Source organism: Micromys minutus, assembly GCF_963924665.1.
Source record: "Micromys minutus genome assembly, chromosome: 27".
Classification (NCBI taxonomy): domain Eukaryota; kingdom Metazoa; phylum Chordata; class Mammalia; order Rodentia; family Muridae; genus Micromys; species Micromys minutus.
In genome coordinates, this window is record NC_137962.1 from 40,440,653 (window position 1) to 40,463,612 (window position 22,960).

The window sequence follows — 22,960 nt, forward strand, 5'->3', positions numbered from 1 at the left end:
TCCAGTCCCCAGAAAACTGCCTCCCACCCCTGAAACTTGACCTGTAGACCAGGCTGGCCTTGAATTTAAGAGACCCACCTGCCTCTGCTTCCCAAGCACTGGGATGAAAGGCATGTGCAACCACTGCCTGCCTTATTAAAAGTGTTTAAGAATATGCATACATACTCGGACTCCCTTTCCCCCATGTTACACTGAGCTGTGACAGGTACAGCCCAGTTCTAGGACTGAAGCCACAGAGGCAAGGCAGATCTGTGCTGGAACCACATTGCATGATGGAGCTGAGGTCTCACCCCCTCTGAGCCTGTTCTCTGTCTATTAATGGGAGGTAATGAAAGCTGCTTTCTAAGGAGATGGACCAGTGAGGTTGTCACTGAACCGTCATGCCTCCTAGTACAGGGATCTGTGCAGGATAGTGGCACACACCCTCAGGTGTATGGCGTCTTGACTGGATGAGATGCGTTTCACTATGTAACCCAGTCTAGTCTCTTAACCCACAATCCTCCTGCCGTAGCCCTTCAAGGGCTTAGAGTACAAGCTCGTAGGGAAGCTGTCACCTAGCCACACACTTAGGAGTTTTAGAAGCACAATGTCGATGATGTCTGATCTGTTATGAGTTTGCGTTCTGAAGAAATTAAGAACCAGCAGCTGATGAAGCCTGCTTTCTGTGAGCAGAGCAGGGGTGTGGTGGGGATGCCTTAGTTTATGGTCGCGCCTTTCGGAAGGTAGAGGACCACTGTGGCCTACTCTAAACCTGGACCATGTGCTGGGACGATAGGGCTCACGTCACAGAGAAGATGAAGGTTGAGGCCCATCACAGCCACCTGGTTCTGTCCTGCTACCAGCTGACCCTGCCCCCTCTCCAGCAGTCCTTGAAGGGTGGAAGGTGCCTTGTGCAGGGGGCTAAGAGGGTGCAAGGATTGCAGTTTCCTGGTGCTGCAGGGTTAGATAAGGAAAGCCACCAGCTGAGGGAGCTGCATTGGCTGCCTGGGTTCCCTGAACTTCCTTTCCTCTTGGGAGGGAGTTTGGGAGCACCAGGTTTCCAGGAAAACAGTCCCTGGTAGAGTAAGCAGGGAGCCCCTGAGCTTAGGTCTGGAAACCATTTAACGAGCCAGAGAAGGAGGCTTGTGTAGCCAACATCTCCAGCCTCTTTGGCATCCAAGTCCCGGCTGGAATCAGGAAACTTGAAAGCTGAGTAACTGGGTTCTCAACTGGGAACTCTGTGGTTTTCCAAAATAGGGTGGCCAGATTTGATCTCACAGAGTGGAGTTTACTTGTGTCCTTTTGGAGACCCGGAGAAGCTTCTGGTTACTTCTTGTGGTGGCTTTGGGCTGAATGCTTTACACCAGGGTTCAGATCCTTGTTTTTGGTCTCTAGAGACCCAGCTCCTGGGCTTCCTTCAGTCCTTACCTTGCTAAACATGGGGATGTCATAGATAGACTAGGAGTCTCGAGCCTCTCACAAGCCCCTGGCTCCAGAGAACTGTGCTTACAGATGGGTGTTATCATGTGTGCCTGTCCATTTGTGATTCTGTAAGGAGTGTTAGCATCTAACCTTTATTCTGCAGATAAGCCTTGAGAAAATAAGTCACTTGTACTTGTGTCTTCCTGACTCTTGAGCCGTGCCTGTTCCTTCGTGATATACCCCAGAGCCTGGCTTCTGCTCCAGAGTTCGGTGGTGTGGTCTCTCCGCTGCCTTACTAGTGGAGAGAGACTCTTACATTCATCCCTTCCCAGGGCAGGCATATATATATATATATATATATATATAAATTGCTGATTTGCTCACCAGGGGATGGTGCACACTTACTTATTAATTTCTAACCAAATACTCTCAGATGTGTAGGGTAAGAGAATCCTGGCAATTGTTCCATCTGATTATGTAGAATTTCACTGTGATGTGGCTCATGCTTTGTCGTTGTTCCTCTCTTAGGTCCTGGCCGTAAGTCACCATGGCCCAGCAGGCTGCAGACAAGTACCTCTATGTGGATAAAAACTTCATCAATAACCCGCTGGCCCAGGCCGACTGGGCTGCCAAGAAGTTGGTATGGGTGCCTTCCAGCAAGAATGGCTTTGAACCAGCTAGCCTCAAGGAGGAGGTGGGAGAAGAGGCCATTGTGGAGCTGGTGGAGAATGGGAAGAAGGTGAAGGTGAACAAGGATGACATCCAGAAGATGAACCCACCCAAGTTCTCCAAGGTGGAGGACATGGCAGAGCTCACGTGCCTCAATGAAGCTTCGGTGCTGCACAACCTCAAGGAGCGATACTACTCAGGGCTCATCTATGTAAGTGGCCCGAGACGGGGTGGGGCGGACTCTCTCCCTCTAGGTGCCAGCACTCCAGCTGTCTGGGTGAGCAGAGGGCTGTGAGGAGTGCCAGGTGGCATACCCACAGCTGTTGCATCTGCACATGCTGGTGGAATGCTCTGACATGACCCTCTCTGCTCCTGCCCACCCTGTCTTTGGCCACATGCAGTAAGAACGTGCTCCCACCTGCTAGCCTCTGACCCCAGATTTTTGTGGAGACGTGGGTTCAGGCCAACATAGTAAATTCCTTCTAAATGGAGTGGTGCTGTCTCCTGGCTCCCTTATTCTTCCGTACCACCTGGTCAAACCCTATAGGCACCAGCTTGGTTCAGTCTCATTTTGGTGCCTCTGTTATGTTTTCCTTGTAGAACCCTTGGTAAAGCCTCTTTCCTAAGGCTACACGTAAAACAGCTGAGCTGTCCAGAGTGAAGTGGTGACATGTCAACAGGTTTGTTTATGTCAGGTCCTACAAAGAAGTCTCATTAGTGTCCTGAGAGCAGTGTGCACAAAGGCCCCAAATACATCAAAAGCACAGTGGGACTTTGTTTTCAGATGGACACCTTTGTCACCATGTGGCAGTGTTGACAGCATTTTCCCAGCCTTTTGTTGGCAATGTGAACTTTACTGGTCCTGAGGTTTTAAGGTTTATCTACCCCAGATTTATCTTTTTTTTTTTTTAAAGTCATTGAAAACAACATTGCTTTATGATCGATCATTGATATCCTCAAGATGATCGATCCATCTGCTGCTCTCTTGGGCTTAGATTTTCTCTATCCATGCCCGAGTCTTCCATAGACAATTTTTAGGCACCTCATTTGCTGGTCCCAGGATTGTTTCGTCTCTCAGTCTGGGCACTCCAGTTATGCTTTCCCTTGCATTTGGCAAGGCCACAGCAGGGGTTCAACCAAGCGTCTTCTGTGACACTCTCCAAGCTGCCCATTAATACGTTGCTTCTGCCAGGGTCAAAGGTTTCTCTTTTTAGCTTAGGTGTTTAGGAAGAAATAATGTGGGGTTGTTCTTCTTAAAATAGCTCTTTGTTTGAATATGCTGCTGCAGCCACCTTGGTCTTGTTCTCAAGGCCGAGTAACACAGTCCAGAGCCCAAGGGAATGAGGTATCTCAGGGTTTCTATAGCGCTCTTATCTGGCAGTGCACCAAGCTTGCTATTAATCTTGGGGAGGAGCAGGCTCATATGCTGAGGGGGCGCTGAGCGCTCCCACGGGACCAGCCATTGAGTTTTCTATGAGATGCCATGTGATTGTGCTTCCTGCCCCAACGATTGCTTCTGTTTCACATGCCAAAACCCGCAACCCTGAAGTCCCAGGTGGACCAGATCATAACAAGAGCGGTGCTTTTATCCGCTGAATCCTGAATCCTACCTCTGGTTCTAGACCTGGGGGGTTTTGGTGAGAATGTGTATAAAACAAATCCAAAGCTCCTGCCCCTCAGAAGGGTCAAACATGAAATTCAAACTGAGGGCCTGGGGAAAAATGAAGGAAGAAAGCCTTGTGTCTGCCTAGATGACAGATCTACACTCCCCTGTCTGGGAGTGGGGCACTCTTAGCAGGCTTTGTTGCTGATGTCACATCCACTCTGCTGTGCTGCCCGGCCCTTACTGACCCTGTCACACGGTGCCTCGGAGCCTCGCTTCCTCTGTAAAGCTTCCAGGGAGCTCCTGGCTTGCACCAGATCTGGACTCTGTCAGCCACTAACTGAAGGTCCTCTACTTGGCCTCTTACGGTGTCTACATTTAACTGAGCCCCTGTTAGGAAACAGGCTGAGCCCCTGTACTTGCTTCTAGCTAGCTGCTCACAGGGGCCATCTTAGCTGTCGAAGGGCGTTCAGTGTTGAGCAGTACCCCTGTGTGAGTGGCAGTGCAGGGTTTCATTCTGTAGGTGGATGTGGTGTACAGAACCCCCCCACCCCAGCTGTGGTGGCAGGCATTGGCTCTGGGTTTGGTTCCTTTGTCAGGCAGGTTAGGGTTAGGGTTAGGGATGCCACAGCTCATCCCCCAATTAGCATCACTAGGGGTTGCTAGTAGAAACCAGCAGATGCAGAACAGTGGGGCGATCAAAGCCTTTGTGGCTGGCTGGGCAGGGCTGCAGCCACCCTCACAGCCTATATATGTGCATCAGAGTTCCACACGGCGACTCCAGGACGCTCATGCTGCATTTGCCCAGCTTTGTGGGCGGCATGGCCAATTCTGTACCACAGCTGCTCTGTCTTTCCCTTTAGGGGGAGGTGAGGCTTGGGACAGGGGGCGATTGGGCACAAAGAGCCTCTGTGGCCTGTGAATGGAGCAGCTTCCTGGTGTGGCCGAGTGGGAGCAGAGCCACTTGCTCAGTGTCTGTCTCTGAGCAGTGAGTGTGCTCCTCCTCCCACCTGAGCTGTGCACCCCCTTCCCAGGGCTCAGCTGCCTCGTGTTCTGGCTTTGGGGAATCAGCCCAGAGAGTCCTGTAGAGCCTCTGCCGTGTTCAGCCAGCTATCCTAAAAGGTCCCAAGGACCCTCTGTCCCCTTCTGGTTCTGCCAGCTGTTTCAAACACCTGGCTCTGTAGCACGCTCTACATGAGGGACCATGTGTCCTTGGCTTTTATCGGGCTGGAGTATGGGTTTTCTTCAAGGCTGAGAACAAAGTCCAAGTGTTTGGAGATCCTGCCATGACCTCATTATTTCCTGCACTTGCATCTTGTCCCTACCTGATGCCATCTGACAATCACTCGGGATACCACAAGATGGCCTTTTTCCTGTCTTTTTGCTGCACCTAAACCCTTATTACATTGGGCTTTTTTGCTTTGACCTTCCTGGTCCCTTGAGAATGGAGTGATTGGCGGGAGAACACACAGCTGAAGCCCCCTCTCCCATTTCCATAACTCCCCGGGAAGAAGGAAGGCTGTGGTTCCACCTGCAGTCAGAGCCTCCCTCTTGTTAGCATCCTGCTCTCCCTAGTGCAGAGCAGCTGAGGAGTGGCTGGCTGGTGGCTCCTGAGCATTGTCCTCAACCCCTCTTCTCTTGGCAGTTCCAAAGAGAAAGCTTTTGATCCGTGCTGGGGAAGAGCCCTGCTGTCTTCATGCCTGGCTTTTATGCAAACCCCTGGGTTTAGCCTTGTAGTTTACCAGAGAGATCACAGGGAGGCAGAAGGAGCTGGACACACATCATGGTCAGCTCCCCAGATTGGCCGCCCCTGGATCAGGGGATAAACTGTACAGTGGAGATGCGGGGAGTGTGGACTGAGGAAAAGCTAAGATGCTTGGAGAATGGGCCTAAGACCGAGGAGGTTGGCCTTGGTTGAGGCCTGGATTTGTTCTCAGTGAGGCTTTATGCCTTGTGACCTTTGATTGCCCCTTAGCAGAGGCAGGGGCCTTGCTCTCCAGCCTTCCCTCCAGCTTGGGCTCTGTTTTCCCCAGAAGATAGTCTGGGAAAGCTGTCGCTGCTTGAACACAGCCATGTCCCTAAACTGAACATCCTTGCAGTAAGGAGCCAACCTCAGCCTGTGGTCTTTCTTTCTATAGATTGGGAACTGGAGGCAGAACCCTCCCCCCAGCACCCTGGGTTTGACCTCTCTGACCCAGGTGTTTGCTTTTAAAGGTCAAAGCAGACCAGGAAATTTGGGGACATTGTAGGTGTCTGGCATTAAGGGTATTGTCAGTTTTGAGTTTCTGCCCCTGAAGAAGTTAGAGGATCCAAAAGTGGCCTTTCTGTTTTTGAAGGATTTTCACAGGAATGTAGGGACATGAGCTACTTTTTAAGCCACTGAGGGTTTACTTGATTTAGGAGGATGGTGACCCTTTCTAGTGTTAGAGGGTGGAGTGAGTGAGTGTGTGTGTGTGTGTGTGTTTCTTTGCAGTTTTCTGGGGCACAGTTGAATCCTTTATCTCTCTGCATCCCTTACAATGAGAGAGGCACATCTTATTGTCCTCGGATTTGAGTTTTTTGTTTTGTCTTTTGTTTTTTGAGCCAGGGTTTCTCCTTGTAGCTCTGCCTGTCCTAGAACTCACTGTGTAGAACCGAGTTGGCCTCAACTCAGAGATTCACCTGCCTCTGCCTGCCAAGTGTTGGGATTAAAGGTGTGCGCTCTCACGGCTGGCTGGAACCTGAGTTGTTGGTCCCCACAGCCCTGCCACCCCCCAAGCTTCAGAAGGAGCAGGGACACCAGGGAGCTGTTTCAGCCTAGGCTGCCATGTGGCCTTGGAGACCAGTTGGACAGCCACACAATTTGAATGCTGTCGAGAATCAGACTTGCTAAACCATTCCTTTCTGTTGCTTTCTTTAGACCTATTCAGGCCTGTTCTGTGTGGTCATTAATCCTTATAAGAACCTGCCCATCTACTCAGAGGAGATCGTGGAAATGTACAAGGGCAAGAAGAGGCACGAGATGCCGCCCCACATCTATGCCATCACAGATACTGCCTACAGGAGCATGATGCAGGGTGAGTGCTTTGGGGCTGTGAGGTCCTTGCCTGGCCCCTCCAGGGGTTCCTTCCTTACCCGTGGTGTCAGTCATTGCTCTAGTATCTGGTGATTGGTGGTCATCATCCAAGAGCCAGGGCCAATGGCTAAAGGACATGCTTATAGAAACTTTAGAGACGATACTTTGTTTTCCTACTTTTTCATCCTTCTGAGTTGCCCACATCAGTTTTCAGGTCTATTCTAGGTCCTTCTATCGGTTCCTCATTTTCTTCTCTTGTGTTCTCCCATCCGCATTCCCGTGTACAGTTGTCCCATGCTAGTGTGCTTTCCCTTTTAGAGAACAGATGTGGGGTCTCCCTTGGTGGCCCCACCCCTCCACTTGCCTGTGTTCTCTGTCCCATCACAGTGGAGTGCTGTTTTGGGAGGATGTTTGTTCACTAATCCCCTCTCTGGGCTCCACCCCTAGGCCACTTCCTGGCTAGACTGACTGACAGGTCATTATCTTTGTACATCTGTGTTCCTACCTTTTCCCCCTCTGCCTGGCGTGGGGCAGTTTCCGACCCTCTGTCTTCCCTTCAGTTGTCTCTGCTCCCTTGGGCTCCCCGGTCTGCTTGGCTGTCTCCGTGGTTTTCTGTTCTGCCTGTGGGTGCTCCTCTTAGGCTCATCCTCAGCCCCGGCCTTCCCTTCAGTGGAGTGATTTCTGCTGTCAGTGCCTGGCTAACGTCCCAGTGAGCCTCACATGTCCAACCGTGAGGCCTGGAGCCTAGGCAGGTCACACACACTTTCCTGGTATCACTCCTCTCCCAAATCAGCTTCCTTTCCAAATACTTTGATTTTTGTTTCTGTTTTGTGGGTTTGAAGATGGATGGTGCCTCAGTTTGTAGCCTAGGATGGTCTTAAACTCAGTTCTCCTGTCTTCTGCTTCACCATGCATAGCCTTAGCCTACTCTGTAGGCATTCTTTCCCTTAATGTTTCTGATCCTATTTTCTTCCTGTGCTCACAGCTTTGGCCTTAGGTCAGGCTTTGTAATTTTTATCCATACTCTTGGCCTTGGTCTCCACTCTAACAGATCCTCCACCTCTTAGGCTGACCACAGATCTCAGGCTTAGACATACACAGAACTTTCATGGCCCCACCCCCACCCACCCACCCTCTTTCCCCCCTACTTCAGGGAGCTCCCTGCATTTTTCTAGCAGGTCTCTCTGCTTAGGTGTTCCACAGTTGCTTCAAAGCCAGCCCCTTTGGTTTGAAAGTAGTTTGCTTGCACCTAGTGTTTGGTGAGTTTCTCTGCAGCCCTCTGCCCGGAAGGGAGGAGATTCACACTAGATGTGAAGCCTGGTGATGCTTGATTGGACTCAGACATTTTAAGCTTTTATTTTCTCTCTTTAGTATGGATGAAGCGCATGCTGTTCCTACATTCTTAGAATGTGGCCCTGGCACAGTAATCCTAAGTCAGACCCGACTCCCAGCAGCCTGGCTGTCTTATTTTGACAGTGGTTTCTGGCGTTCTTTGTTCCTTAAACGCCATAGTTCACCTGGGCAGTGGTGGTGATGCCCTTGTATTGTCTTTGCCCTGGTTTAGTGGTTTAAAATGCCAGTGTGCACCCTTCACTCTGCCCACAGTGCCATGCAGAAGGTATTTCTTGGCCATTAATTAGGCAGCATGCACAAGTTTGGCCTAGCTTATGTTCACATCTATCAGAATTCCTGTGAAGCCAGCCCTTTGGTTTGAAAGTAGGATGCCTGTTTGAAAGTGCTAATGAGAACAGTCTGGCGGGAGAACATTCTGTGAGATTCCAGAGGAGTCTGAGTCTCTGTCTCTAGAGGTTATGAGTCACTTTCCCTTGGCGCTCCCCGGCTCGATGGGAGAAGTGCATTAGGGGTCTTCCTGAGTAGGGCATGCTCTCATTCTCCACGGGGTTTAAGCTGCTCTTCTGGCCTGTCGCAGGAGAGCGATGGAGATACTCGCACAGCTGACCACTGGAGCTGGACTTTTTAGACTCTTTCAGAAAACCTGTAGGCTCTTTCTCTTTTTCATTTCTTCATGAGAAGAAAGTTTGGGGACGGATCCCTGAAAGTCACATAGATTGGAAATGGTTAAGATTAAAAAAAAAAAAAAAAAAAGTCTCCTTCTTTCCCAGACTCGTGAGGGAAGGAGCTGGCTAGGACCATGACAGCAAAAGTGGGAGGAGGAAATGGTTGGCATTGTGGGGGACTTGGGAGCCCTCCCTGTTCAGTGGCTGGGGCTGCAGTCTCATCCGCAGCTCAATGAGTTCCCACCTTGCTTTCTGTTTTGCTTTGGGCCTGCTGGAAGTCTTTAGCGCGCCCCCCCCCCCCATGTGGGCCTACTAAGCACGTTCTAGGCTGTTGAACAGTTCCTTGTACACAGTGGATCCATAGGGCCTTTAGCAGTAGGTGTCTTGATCTTGGGATGGGAAGGAAGTTAGTCACAGCCTGCCTGTGTCATGGGGGACCCTGGCTTCTTGCTCTAAGTCAGGCACTGTAGGTGGAACATTGGTCAGCTATTGGAGCGATACAGCCAGATGGTTCCTCTTCTGTCCCCCATCCCCCAAGAACTAGACAAGAATTTTCTTCCTGAGTTGGCTGTGGCTTATGACATACTAGCATTCATTTTACCAAATAGGGTGGTTGGTGGCTTTGTCTGGGGACTTTTATGAGACAGACTTTTTGATCCCTCCCAGGGCCCTTGTCACTGAAGCCCTTGGTGCTGGGGCTCGCCTGCTTAGTCTCGGTTACTGCCTTGTGGTTCCCTCAGTTTCCTCCTGCTGTGGGTGACAGGTTATAAGCTACTTGACCTATTTCTATTTGTCAGACAGGACGTTTGGGATACTGCAGGATGCATGAGAGTTAGCCCAGCCTCTTATTCTCCCTAGTTGTGACCACAGAAAAATATCCCCAGCCACTTCCATTGATGTTTCCTGATGGGCAAAATTGTTTCCAGTTGAAAATCCCTAGACTAAGCTTGATAGGTTGTATGGACCATGTTCCATCAAAGATTTGAGACACAAGCTCAAAGAATGCTGGGATAGATTAGTAATGTCTGCCATGGGCACAGGATAGGGCATTAAAGGGTAGGGTGTCTAGTTTAGGCCACACAAACAGGTGGTAAGAAATTCTGGATACCAAAGGGACTAGTCTCCTACCCTGTTACCGGAGTTCCCGGCAGTCCAGATGGGTAGAGGAGACACGTTTGCCGACAGGTCTGGGGCTATAGTTGGATAGCAAGGCAAGCTGCTGTTGCCTGGTGCCAGGACAGGTGTCAGGTGTCATGGAGTTCAGTGAAGCTGTGGCTGCTGAGGCGGGTATGGCAGCGAAGGCACCGTGGAGGTAGAGCCCACGGGAAACTTGGCCGTCTGTGTTAATAAGTGGTTCTGCTGTGGCCCAGACGTGCCTGCACAGTTTTGTTTGTTGTTTTAATCTCCAGCCTTGGGTTTAATTAGAGTTGTGTTTGCATGCTCACCACGCTGGCTCTCCATCTGCTTCATTTTTGCAGTCTTGGCTATTAAGAGGCACTTGGGCTCCAGGAGCCAGGTGAGAAGGCTTTAGCGTGTGCTGCTGCTGCCTCCAGCATGCAGGGTGCAGATGCATCCCGGGGCAGGCACAGGGGCTGCATGTGGACTTCAGGCAGTAGCACCCCTGTGTGCGGACTGGGGGAGGGGAGCTTTTCCTTTTTCTGGGGCCCTTGTTGGTAAGAGCGAGTGTTGGTCTGATCAGTGAGAGAATTTGGCTTGGGCCCTGTTATTCTCCCGGTGCAGGTAGAGAAGCTTTGAACCGGGTCTGGCTCACTCTCAGGGATGCTGGTGTTGAGTGAGCTCACAGGGGCTGTAGGGGAGGCAGGAGAGTTAGCTTGCATTGCAGGCCCTTTGCACTATGCTAGCCGTCTCCCCATCCCTTCTTTGCTTCTCTGGAAGCTGCCCTGGAAGTGGTTGGTCAGTGAATGACCACATTCCCCTGGGCGGTTGACTGACCATGCTGGGTAAACAGTGACAGCAAGCTTGCTGTGTGCCTTTCCCATCTAAGAATGGTTCCCCTGCCTCACAGGTGAAGGGATGGGCTCAGGTGGGATAGCTGATGTGTCATCTATTGGGACTGGGGGTTGGGGGGGTGTCTCTTGATTTTTCTGAACAAGGAGGTTATGGCTGCTGTTGCCCTCTTTTCTGGCTAGCCCTTGAAGGAATTCTTGATAGTTTGGTGTGGCACACACACATGAGAAAGACCTCCCTCCTTGGTACCTCCCTTCTCAGTATCTGCTCAGAGGGTTCCAGGACTTCTTGGGGAAAAGTCCCCCCCATCAAAGGCCAGGAGAGTATTTTAGGTTCTGAGTGGCAGCATCGGAGCTGGAGCAGTGGGAAGCCACAGATGTGATGAGTCCACTTAAGCAGGAATGTGCTGGCCAGGAGGTCTGAGCCCTGCCAGCCTTCTCACAAAAGCCCCACTGTCTGCTGGGAAGTATGGAGCCAGCTCTGTGCCTGATCGTGTGCCTCAGGAGGCAGTGTGGCTTTCCTGAGGGCCATGCTCTGTCTGTGTGACTGTAGACTGCACACTGTAGAACATCTACATATATAGGCCATAGGTCCTGCTGAGAGGATTGCCGACTGGTACTCACTGGGACCAAATGACAGTGTGGGGACCTCCTGACAGTGACCCAGAGGTGGTGTGTCCTGGAACTTTGAGGTGGGGTGGACGTGGGGTTTAGAAAACCTAAGCACTTTGTAGGTTATAGTCAAGTTTCGCTGTAGGGAGAAGCCTTGTGAACAGGAGGGGGTGTTCTTGGGCAGAAAATGGAGTTTAGATCAGATAAAGTAGGACCCTTGCTTCTCTAGCTAAATGGCCCAGTTATAGAGTTCTTTGCCTCTCAAGCTTGACCCAATGTGGCTAGGCTACAGTTTCAGGAGTGGTGATAGGGCAGTGTGAGCCTGTGTGCCAGGTACCTAAGGAAAGGGTAGTAGAGGACTGAATACACAGCTTCCTTGGACTTCCCAAAGCCCAGTCTCGACACTACCCTCCTGCCTGTTTGTTTACTGGCAGTGAGTAGGTACTCCCTCTCTCCAGGGGCTTCTCATCTCAGCCACTGAACTGACAGCCCTGCAGCAGTGAGGCCCTGAGCTGTTAGTGACCTTTTGTGGTCTTGTAGGTCATTTTCCTCCAGGGTCTCTCTTCCTCCCCTGTTGCTGATTGGCCAGTAGGGGCACTGAGCTGACTCACAAGCCTCCCACCTACTTCTCTTCTGGAGCCTGGAGGCTGCTCACGGCTGCTTCCTGGCTGGCAGGTGTGTGCCTGGAGTGAGCGACATTACAACCTCACCTGTGCTCTTGGTCTACACTCTGCTCTCTAAAGAGGGGCGGTAATCTATAGGTTGGCTTCTTGTTGGCTTCTTTCTGTGCTGGAGATTGTACCTGGTAGATCACTTTCGAATCAAGTAATCTGCTGACCTGTATCCCTAACTCAATAGATCCTTTTTCACAACTCAGCTTTATGGCTTTTACCAAGACTCAACAGTCTCCATTCTGCCTCATGCTTTGACTGGGGCCAGCAACGCTACTTTTGAGAGTAATTGTAGTTGGAAAGTTGACCTCATTGATTTTGTAAGTCAGTGTGCCCTTGTCCCCGCAGCAGAGGTAAATATGAGAAATCCACCTGTAGGGGCTGGAGAGATGGTCCATTGGTTAAGAGCATTGGCTGCTCTCCCACAGGGCCAGGGTTTGAGTCCCCTGCATTCATATGGTGGCTCACAAACATCTGTAACTTTAGTTCTAGGGGGTCCAATGTCTTCTTTGGGTTTGGAGGGCACCAGGCGTGTTGACATACAAAGATGAGCAAAACCCATCTTTTAAAAATGCACCGTAAAATCCAGTGGGCAGACCGTGTCTGCTTGCTGTCAGCATTGCTGTACCCGTGTGTGTCCTGCTGTCCCACAATCTGGCAGACATTACCGTGGGGCTATGTTCCTGTCAGTGTACTAGGGACAGACAGTGCTGTGTTCAGAGCAGAGAGTCCCTTTCCTTTCCCCCCATTGGCTTTCAGGAGTAAAACTATTAGATGAACAAAAATAATTCAAAGTTATTTGGGAAGTCAAAGTGGGCAGCCTGCACACATAAAGTCCCTGCAGTGTTGGCCTGGGGTACTGGTTCAGGATTGACTCCCAAGGACCTAAGATGTTTTTAGCATTCAGACAATAGATCTTGGGGATGTAGTTTTGTCTGTTCACCTTCAACTGGTTTAGAAGTACAGTGGGAGGTCCAAGCTGAAAGGTGAGGGTGTGCTGCTGTGCTCTTGTGGCCTGCTCTTCTTGGTAGCTTCCAGCATACTTCTTGGTAGACTGGAAAGGTTGCTGGAGGCCTCGTGGCCTTTTCAAGGCAGAGGCCTCAGCCCCATGCCTCTAACTGAGCTTGTTGGGTGGGGGTGGGGTAGTAGAGTTGTCCTTTGGACATCAGCTCTCCCTGACCCTTGCCTGGCCGTGTCCATTTGGCTCCTGTGTGTCCTACATTGCTTCTGTCCTATTCTCCTTTTGCTCCTTACCCAAGAGCACAGCACTGCAGAGCCCTGTACCGTGGCTCCTTAATCCTGTTCGGGACCCAGTAAGGCCACCCCTTTCTACCTTGCCTTTGCTTTTCCCCAAGATAGACGTTGGGAATGAGCAAGGCAGGGGCTGATCATGATGTTGCCCGAAGGCGTTTGCTAGGGGTAGTGGGCACTCATGTGGTTTTGGATTTCCAGGTCAGAAACCTGTTGTTTCTGTGTCAGGTGGGCTGTCATCAAGAACATTGTGCCCTAAGTGGAAATAGTCCGGTTGTGCACCTGAGTTTTGTATCTGGCCAAGAGAAAGCTCGTTTGGGACTTTACTCACTTCAGCACAGTGAAGGTCCCAGGTCATCTCTGCAGCTTTGTTCTAATCATTCAGCAGGGAGGGCTGCCTCACTCCTGCCTTCTGCACTTGCTGTCTGGGCCTCTTGTACCAGATCTTTCTGAGGAGTGCAGGCATGGGCATCTGTCTCTGGCAGGGATTGCTGCTGAGCTACCTGTGTATCCAGGACCACATTGTGTGCTTGGGAACCATGGCAAGGGGCTTCTTTTTCTTCTTCTTCTTCTTCTTCTTCTTTTTTTTTTTTTTTAAAGATTATTTATGTATATGAGTACACTGTAGTTGTCTTCAGACCAGAAGAGGGAATCAGATCCCATTACAGATGGTTGTGAGCCACCATGTGGTTGTTGGGATTTGAACTCAGGAACTCTGGAAGAATAGTCAGTGCTCTTAACAACTGAGCCATCTCTACAGCCCCCAAGGGGCTTCCTTTTAAAAGGGCTGTCTGTTGGAGACTGCTAGAAGACCTCTGTTCAGCCTGTCTGCAACCTCTGCAAATAAGTAGGAAGTGGTATTTCATACCCTCTCTTTTCTCCTTTCTATCTACTTCCCATTCCTGTCACCTAGGCTGTGACAGCTGGCTGTGGAGATTGCACCAGAGCCACCCACAGGCTCTCTCTCATTAGGGGAGTAGCCATACATAGAGGTTGGACCCAGCCTGTTGGTGCTTTTACTGGGACAAAGGCCTGAGTTCTCTCCTCAGCTCTGGACTTGAATCAAATCATCAGATTCCTCAGGATCTGTGGCTTTATCTTCAGGCCACACTAAGGCTTTCCTGCTTCTGGCATTGAACTGGAACCTCACATTTTATATGCTTTGCAAATCCTTTGTGCTGTGGCTTCCTGAGACTTAGATAGTATCCAGAGAGGCGACTCTGGAGTTCAGCGTCTGCTCACAGTATGCCAGTGCAGAAGTCACCTTGCCCACACAGTCTTCATACAGCAAGTTGCCCTCAGGTCTGCTGTGTAATTTTCTTAAGAGCACATTCGAAGGAGGGTGGCTTCTTGTCATAGTCCTGACTTGGGTAGGCATGTTTGCCTACCTTGACTTATCTTCTCAGCTCCAGGAAACCCAGTGGACCCAGAGATGGGTTCCCTCAGGGAGTCACTCACCCAGTTATGGCCTTATGACAGTTCCTCCAGGGAGGTACACTCTCTGAGCCCAGCCATGAGTCAGTTCTAGTAGCAGCCTGCGCCCTTCCTTCTGTACTTCCTGTCTGGCTGATGTCACCACTGTGTTAGTAGTCTCAAGCCTCACAGCCTTTTATGGACAAGACTCAGCCATAGCTCCTCTCACAGAGGAAGTGAGCCATGGTGTATCTTCCCCCTCCCCCATGTGTGTAAGACTCCAAATGCCCAGGATGAGACGCCTGCAGAGGCCTCAGGTGGTCTTTAGAGTTGGCTAGAAACCTGTCCACTCAGGATGGCCACCTCAGCTCTGTGATCTCATTCTGTGGACCCAACCTTGGGGCTTCTGGGTCTGAAGTCTAGTCATGAGCAGGAAGAACTTGGCTGCTGAGTGTTTAATTTATTGGAGCCTTTTTTTTTTTTTTTTTTTTTTTTGCTGTTCTGGAAGGTTCTGTTAGGTGCTTAGAGATGTAGTGTGGGGAAAGCGTTCTGAGTGGGCCTCTGGCATTTCTTTCCACAGGTCTTTAGAACAGACCCTCCTCATTCCCAGAGGGATTTCCCAGAGGGAATTCCCAGAGGTCAAGGAATAATGGCTTCCTTTCTAACTGCTCTGGGTGTATGGACCAGTAGTAGTCAAATTGCTCTGTTAGCCAATGTCTCCTGCTCAGGGCTTTGTCAAGATTCTGACTGAGGAGAGGCTGTGGCTTTTGAAAAGTTCTAAAGACCATGGCCGAGTCTCATAGAGCCCACATCCTCTGAGATAGGGCTGAGATGGGTGGTTCAGAGCCTGTGTGCTGAATAAGGTTATCCTGGTGGCTGTTACCTCCCCAGGTCCCCAGTTAGAAGAAAGAAACAAGGGTGTTTCAGATAACCATATGACCAAGTATGGACTTGGGCAGAAACAATGGCTTCAGGAGGCCTGCAAGTGCCCTCAGCCACTGAGATGACAGTGTGAGGCAAGGCTGCTGTCATGGGAGGTCCCTACCAGAATGCACAGGGTGGCAGGCAGCAGGATGAACTGGTTCAAGCCTACCACTTGATGGGACCTCATTATCTGTAAGGGATGCCCTGAGCTCGGGCACATTTCAAACATAGTGCTGTGAGAAATTTACCTTTCTTGTCTGAGTGGTAAGGGTTTCCTTTGGCTACCCATGAGGCCAGGTGTCAGACTGAAATTTCTGGGACGTGTTGTAAGGATCTTGAGGACCTAGAGGCTGTGAGTCACTCGAGCAGGTGGCTCTACCATGCTTAGTGCCGTGGGCCTTACCCAAGTGGAGGAGGAGGCCTCTTGGCAGGTAGGTCATCTTTGAGAAACAGTGGCTCAGCAGAGAATAACGAAGTCGTTGTTGATTCTTCTGAGCGGGTGTTTGGGCTGGAGTGATGGCAGCGGAAGTGGAGAGGACAGGTCAAGGGGGAGAGCTAAGGTGCTGGGGAGGCATGTTTCATGGTGAGCCCGGCTCTGGGCTTTAAGCTTTTGGAGCACGTGCAGGCCTCTGTGTATGTGGATATACATAAGTGTGTGCTAGGGATCTGTTTAAGCACAAGTGTGTGTGCTGCTTTGTGCACTGTGTTCCTGCTTCCATGTCTGTGCACACATTCTTATGCACCAGGGCACACACTTGTATGTATGCGTGTGTGCTTCTGTGTGCATATAGGACTAAGTGCAGCTGCTTGCATGTCTCTTGCTTTTGTGCATGTGTGTCCGTGTGGGTTGGCCACCCTGCTTCCTGTTGAGTAGTGAATAATTCTCTGACTCCTCCTCACATAAAGGAATTCCAGTCATCCAGGGACTGGGCCTGGACAGCCCTGGGAACCAGTTCCTTCTGAAAGGAATGGAGAATGTTTCCTTTTATGGTAGCACCAGGCCCTTTCTGCTCGTGCCTTGCCAGCACACGCAGGTACATTCTTGTCTGCTCCAGAGCGGTGACTAAACATGCCCGCCTGCAGCCACATCTGGGGCCGACCACAGGGGGCTGCTGGGAGAGGGCAGGGCCTGGGATGACAAAAATGCTTGCTTCAGCTTTGTGGGCCACACTGCTGCTGGGGGAGAAGGGGCGGAAACAGCTCTCCTCTAGCCTGTCCCCAGCCACTCCTGCCATCTTATGGAGGTTCTGCCCAGTCTCAGTCCTTGTCTGGCAGCCTTGAAGAATGCATTTTGGGGGGAGGGGACAGAGCAAGGGGGAGGAAGGTTGAATGCCTCCTTCTTGACTTCTCTTTGAGTGGTTCTCAGGGAGGTAGGGTGGTATTGATACGAGAGGGAGGATGGGGCTTCCAATCCAAGATGGCTTCCTTTTCTTGTTCTTTGGGTTTGGTTTGTCAGCTTTATGGTTCACCGTGACCTTTAAGTCCACAGCGGTTCTACCTCGGCTTCCAAGTGCCTGGCTTGGTTGTCTATTACTTTGGAGATTAGAATGTAGCTAAGGGCAGAGGCAGTTGCAACCCGCATGGGGTGTAAGGGTTTCTTTTCCTGCTTCCTGTGTGAGTCCTACTAGAATAGAGGTGGCTGTGTGTACTCAGCAGGGTGTGCTGCTGAGATTGGGCCAGCTAGAAAGCTCACCTACAGGAGCGCCCGGTGATTTGCCTGGTCAGTCTGCCATTGGATGGCTAATTCTATGTCCTGAGGCCATGCGCACAGAAAACCATGAGTCATTCACCCAGCACCTTGTCGCATGGAGTCCCAAGCTTGTTCGAGAGCCACCAGTGCCCCGACTGGTTTTCCTGCTCCCTACCTCCTCCCCACGCCACTGCCACTCCGTCATCCAGATGACGATGGCCTATCTGTGAGTTAGTTTACTGTACTCGCAGGGTCAGCACCAGGTCTGTTTTATGTGTTACACTTATCAAACTAATCATGAAGGAGGGTGGGTAGCCAGTGTGCGCTGTGCTGTGAAGTAGAGTTGAGGTTGGCACGTTGTCCCGGCACTTGACCGTCCTTGCTCAGCTGTAGAGTGCAGGGCACTGTGGTTGTGCCTCCATGCAAAGGGGAACATTCCTGGCTCCCCCTATCCTGTCATCATTGTGCCCTGCATGAGCCAAGCCCCATGCATGTGGACCCACTGTGTTCCTGTTACATGCGCTACCTCACAGCATGGAGGAGTGCATGGGGCTCAGAGAAGATCGTCATCTCTGGTCTTAGACTCTGCGAGGCGGTGTCCCACACTGGGACTGTCCCATGCCGCCTGCTCTGATTACTGGCCCCTTAAACAGTATTCCTTGCTTAAATGTGGGCAGTGTTGCAAGTGCCTGCCAAGGGCATTTTTTCTCCGATACTCATGGGATGGGGTGGGCAGCAGGGGTGCAGCCAGAGCTGGGGGTCTCTCCTCTGAGGCTGTGCACAGTCAGCTCAGGCCTGGGAGGGTCCCCTGAGAGAAGCATTTAAGTCTTTGTTCCCTATTTTAGCAACTCTTCATTGAGATGGGAAGGGAGAGGTTTCTTCTTCCTATCCAAGGTAACTTGATGTGCTCTTTGTTGCAGATCGAGAAGATCAGTCCATCCTGTGCACGTAAGTGTTTTTGAGAGAGGGGGAAAGAGGGAGGGATGGAGGGATGAAGGGGGGGAGGTGGTGTTTGTTTATTGCTCTGCTGATTTTATTTGTGGTGCTGGGGATTGAACTCATCCCTGCTCTTATTCCTGGGGAAAGACTATTTTTATCCTGTCAAAGGCAGGTTGATAAGCTCATTCCAGTTCAGGCCCCACCCTCCCCGAGACAGGACTCAGGGCTATGCCCAGTGGTCTCAGTGAGCTTTGTGTCACAGCCAAGTACTCAAGTGTGGGAGGGTGGGTGACAGCAGAGGAGCCCCTCAGGCTCCAGTAAGAGGCACCAACAGGCTTTTCCAGATCCCCCAGCAAACCTTCCGGCTCTGATTTGGGCTTTTATGGCTACTTTCCATCTTAATAAGGAGATGGGAGTTGATGGAACAGAAACTGCCTCCCAGAAATGTCTGAATGAAGGACTATGGCTCCCAGGTCAACAGCTGCCTTCCCGATGTCTAGAAACATTTGCCTCTGAAGGTTGCCAAGTGACCAGGGTAGGCAGTGAGTCTGAATCGACTTTTATCTGGCTCTGGTGGGCCATGAGAAGCAGACAGAGAAGATTCCAGAATGTTACATCTGGTTTGCTGTTCCGTTTTTTTTTTTTTTTTTTTTTTTTTTTTTTGTGTGTGTGTGTGTGTGTGTGTGTTGGCTCCTTCATCGGCACTCACAGAAGACAGCAGCACTGTCTCCCAGTGGGGCGGAGGATGAGGACGTAGCCACATCTCAGTGAGATCTCCTTAACTCTGTTGGCAGGGGTGAGTCTGGAGCAGGCAAGACAGAGAACACCAAGAAAGTTATCCAGTACCTGGCACACGTGGCCTCCTCACACAAGAGCAAGAAGGACCAGGTGAGTGCCTGACGCCTTGTCAGGCTTTGGTAAAGGGTGGTGAAGGAGGGAGGCCTCATCTTTAAATGAAGATGCTCTTGGGAACAAGTAGAGGCCCACCTGCTTCCCTAGGCGGTGGCTTAGTGGTCATGGGAGTGGCTGGGTAGTAGCAGGTCCATTCCATTCCTGGCCTCTGAACTCTCCAAGTTGCTCTGAAAGCTGGAGCCATCCCGGGTTTACACAGCAGAATGCTTGACACGGCAGCTAAGTGCTGCACGCAGAGCCAGTCTGAAATGTGGCTCTCAAGCTGATGGAGGCCAGAAGGACTTGGGTTGACCTGCCTTTGATCCCTTATCCTTGTTCTGTTGTGTGAGCCAGTGCCTCTGGGTGGACAGTTCCCTCACTGAGAAAGCACAGTTGCAAAGTCATCTTACTTCCTTTTTTCCCTCCTCCCTTGGTGGATTTTGGTGGAGCTCAGCAGTGCCCTGGCTAGGTGAGATGCACGTTTTACTGCACGTTTGCACCAGGAATGCGTGTTCTGCCATCGTGTGCCCTTGGACTCCGTACGTTCTTCTGAGCAGCTTTTCACCCCACACCTTGTCACTCTCCGCAGCTAGAACTTTTCCTAGAGGCTCACTGATTGTTTCGGGCGGGCCGGGCGTGATGCACACAGCAATTCCTGACGGGTCAGCCTCATCACCTGGCTTTTCTCAGAGCTCCAGACCTGCCTGAATTCCAGCTGAGCCCTGTGCGGTTCTGATCTTGGCATGATGGGATGCGCATCTGCCTTCCCAGAGTCCCACAGGCTCGGTGGGGCACACCAGTCACAGATGGCTGGCTCTGCGTCTCCTGGCACAAGCTGGGAGAGATGCCAGGAGGTCCCAGGTGGAGTTTCCTGGTTTCCTTGGTCGCCCTGAGAAATCTAAGTGCCAGTGATGTCACCCCAAGGCCATTGGGGTGCTCTGCTGCCCTCACTGGCTTCACCATACTGGTGTGCTATGCACCGTGTTCACTAGTAAGTGGGGTGTGTCTCTGCATGCATAGCTGGGGTGCAGCCGCACGGACATCCATGCGCCGTCTTTTGGAACCAGACCAGAAACAACTCTCTACACGCCAAGCTTCTTAAGACTTTCTGAAACTTTTTCCATGGGGTGTTAGGAATTATATTTAGAAACTAATAAAGTTTTTTTTTTCCCCTCTCTCCACCCCCTACTCCCCCCCATTTTCCATTCTTTTTAGGAGACCTATTTTAAAAACAGAGTTGTGAGACTAGGAGGTCTCTCGCTGTGGTTTTCTGTCTCTGAATTTGGAGTAAAATCTATTTCCCAGCTATTTATTGAATGCTTGGTATGTGACTGTTTTTTAGGAGGGCGCTACTGGAATCTCTGCCCTCGAGGACAAGAGACAGGACCCTAGTTAGCAGCAAAAGGGCCCCATGTGCCTCATGTGTGGGTTCCAGCTTAGAGGAAAGGCATACAAATAGTTGGGTTCTTAGGGGGATGTGGGAAGAACACCGTGAAGACATCCTGTGGTGGGCACTCGCCTGGCTCCTCCTCCAGCCAGAGTGACTGGCAGCCTCTGCTGTCCCGTCGCTGTGAAGGCCATTGACCAGTGTCATTGTTTACCATGCCTGAATCCGTACCGTGACTTTCCATACCCGATATGTCTGCAGTTCAAGGCCTCACAACTTCTCTGGGAGACAGCTCTCTTACCTGCAGCGACTGACTTAACCCAACACCTGCAGATGAAGCCCACCAGTCATTCTGTGTGGCCTTGGCTAGGTCTGGGGATTTTCAGCTGAACTTACTTAAGAGGACAGCCAGGGTGGACTTCTGCAGTCTGAGCAGCTGTCCTGTCTCCCTCAGGTTTTGAGTTTTAGCTTGTTGTTGTTTAATGTACTAATTGGAGCCCTCTGGCTGAAATACACATCCCACCCCAGGAAAGTTTTTTAGAAACTGGACCAGTAGTTTCAAACTTAGGATCATACACCAGCACATTTCATATTGTGCAAAGTTCATTCACAAAGTCTCTTCTGTGCCTAATTAGAGGTCTAAAGCGAACCATCACCACCGGCAGCAGGGAATGGCTCTAACTGCTCCCACTTGGCACAGTGATTATTCTTTCTGTAGCAGCTGTGTGTGGGTTCAGCCAGAGACGCCTGAGCTCTGCCTTTATTTAAGATAGGCAGGCAGAAGCACTGTCTGAGGGAGCAGGAGTGGCCCAGCCATTCTGGCAGCCTGGTCTCTGCTTTGCCAGGAGTGTCACTAGGCAGGGAGCAGCTCCTATCCAAGTCTGGCTGTGTGGGTTGCCTGTGGGCCGATCCCAGGTCTGTTTGAGGCTTATGGGAGGGATCCTGGCGCTTGGTGAGAACTGGTTCCAAGTACACATGCAGAGCCATTCCTGAGGGCATGGCTTTCCTTGCCCTGTGGCCTGGCCTCACTGACCCTCTTCTCAGGAGTAGAGTGGCCTCTCCACTTACCTGACTGGGCCACAGAAGTTTCTGTAAAATCCAGGAGCCCTGGCTGAAGTGGCAGGATGAGGAGGTTTAGCCTGGCTCACTTCTGGACTCTGGTGGACTCTAGAACCTCGATGGTGCCCTGTAGATGTGTGGTGTGCTGGAAGGCAGGTGTGCAGGAAGGCAGGTGTGCAGGAAGGCAGGTGTGCAGGAAGGCAGGTGTGCAGGAAGGCAGGTGTGGTGTTGCTGACTCTTGGAGAGCTGCTGCCACCGATTCCATGTTACTTTTCATCGCTCTCAGGTGGCCTCTGTTTCCACAAAGCCCTGGTCACTCTCCAGCCCTGCTTGGTGGGACTTCAGTACTTTCCCCTCCAGAGGTCTAACTGTCCCAAGGAATAGGGCCCTGGGTCCACAGCCAGTGTTTGTCATTGTTGATCGCTACTTGCTGAATTGATTTGGTGCACAGTGGCCAGGGCAGGGGTATCAAAGTGATTGGCAATGATTAGGGAGAAGACTTGAGTTTGCTGACTCGTGACTCAGTGATCTTGAAGAGATTGTCCCTCCTTCCCCAACCTCAGCTCCAGAGTCTGTGAAACAAGGCAGCTGTCTATGTAAGCACTATAGGTTCAGGGAAAAAATGTACAAGGGTTTCTTCTGGCATCCAACAAGCACCAGGATCCCCCAGTTAGGATTTGTGAAAATTATTGATAAATATCTGGGGCTCCAAAGTGGGCTTCACCAGCTCTTCAGTTAGATGTCAGGGCAGGTTTGGAGGTAGGAGCCTGTAGGGATAGTACCACTGACTCCATCTGGATGGAGTGTCTTTTGTGGACCCGATGCCTGTCCTTGTATGCAAAGGGAAATTGTGGGGATTAGATACACAGAGGTGCAGAAGGCCAGTGGGCATAGGGCGAGACTGTCGCGGAGACAGGGTCTTAATCTCCCCGCTCTCAACACTTTGCCAGAGCCCGTAGCTTCCTGATTTCCTCACAGGTCAATTTCTGATCAGTCTGTTTGCAAAGGCCCAGCAGGAAGGAGGAGGCTAGAGTGGCAGGTGCCAGGGCCCTCCCCACAGGCCTCTGTTCCTGGTGTGTGGGGCTTAGCCCACACTGCTACCTGGCCTTTCTAAGATTCTGGGTTCCTCCGCAGGGGGAGCTGGAGCGGCAGCTGCTGCAGGCCAACCCTATCTTAGAGGCCTTTGGAAACGCCAAGACGGTGAAGAATGACAACTCCTCACGATTTGTGAGTACCAGCTGGTGGTGCCAGGCTCTTGGGAGACAAGACACCATGCACATATTTTGGCACCATGGCTTCCCACTTGGTGCTTTTATTGAGTTTTGTTCCCTCTTTGAGTTAGTGTTCAAGTTCCTGTCGGCATGGCCCTGCCCCTCCCCCTCTTAGTTAGCATGGCCACAGCCTATCATA

At 51.2% G+C, this 22,960-nt stretch overlaps 1 protein-coding gene across 1 annotated transcript in view; it reads left to right on the forward strand.

Moving 5' to 3' along the window:
* The window catches only part of MYH9 (myosin heavy chain 9), a 78,706-nt gene that overhangs the window by 26,420 nt on the left and 29,326 nt on the right, over nt 1–22,960 (forward strand). The window contains exons 2-6 of the mRNA XM_080939143.1: nt 1,930–2,281; nt 6,573–6,729; nt 18,195–18,222; nt 19,008–19,101; nt 22,685–22,777. Coding sequence (XP_080795269.1) covers nt 1,949–2,281; nt 6,573–6,729; nt 18,195–18,222; nt 19,008–19,101; nt 22,685–22,777 — 705 coding nt within the window. The 5' untranslated portion in view covers nt 1,930–1,948. The remainder of the gene's footprint in view (nt 1–1,929; nt 2,282–6,572; nt 6,730–18,194; nt 18,223–19,007; nt 19,102–22,684; nt 22,778–22,960) is intronic.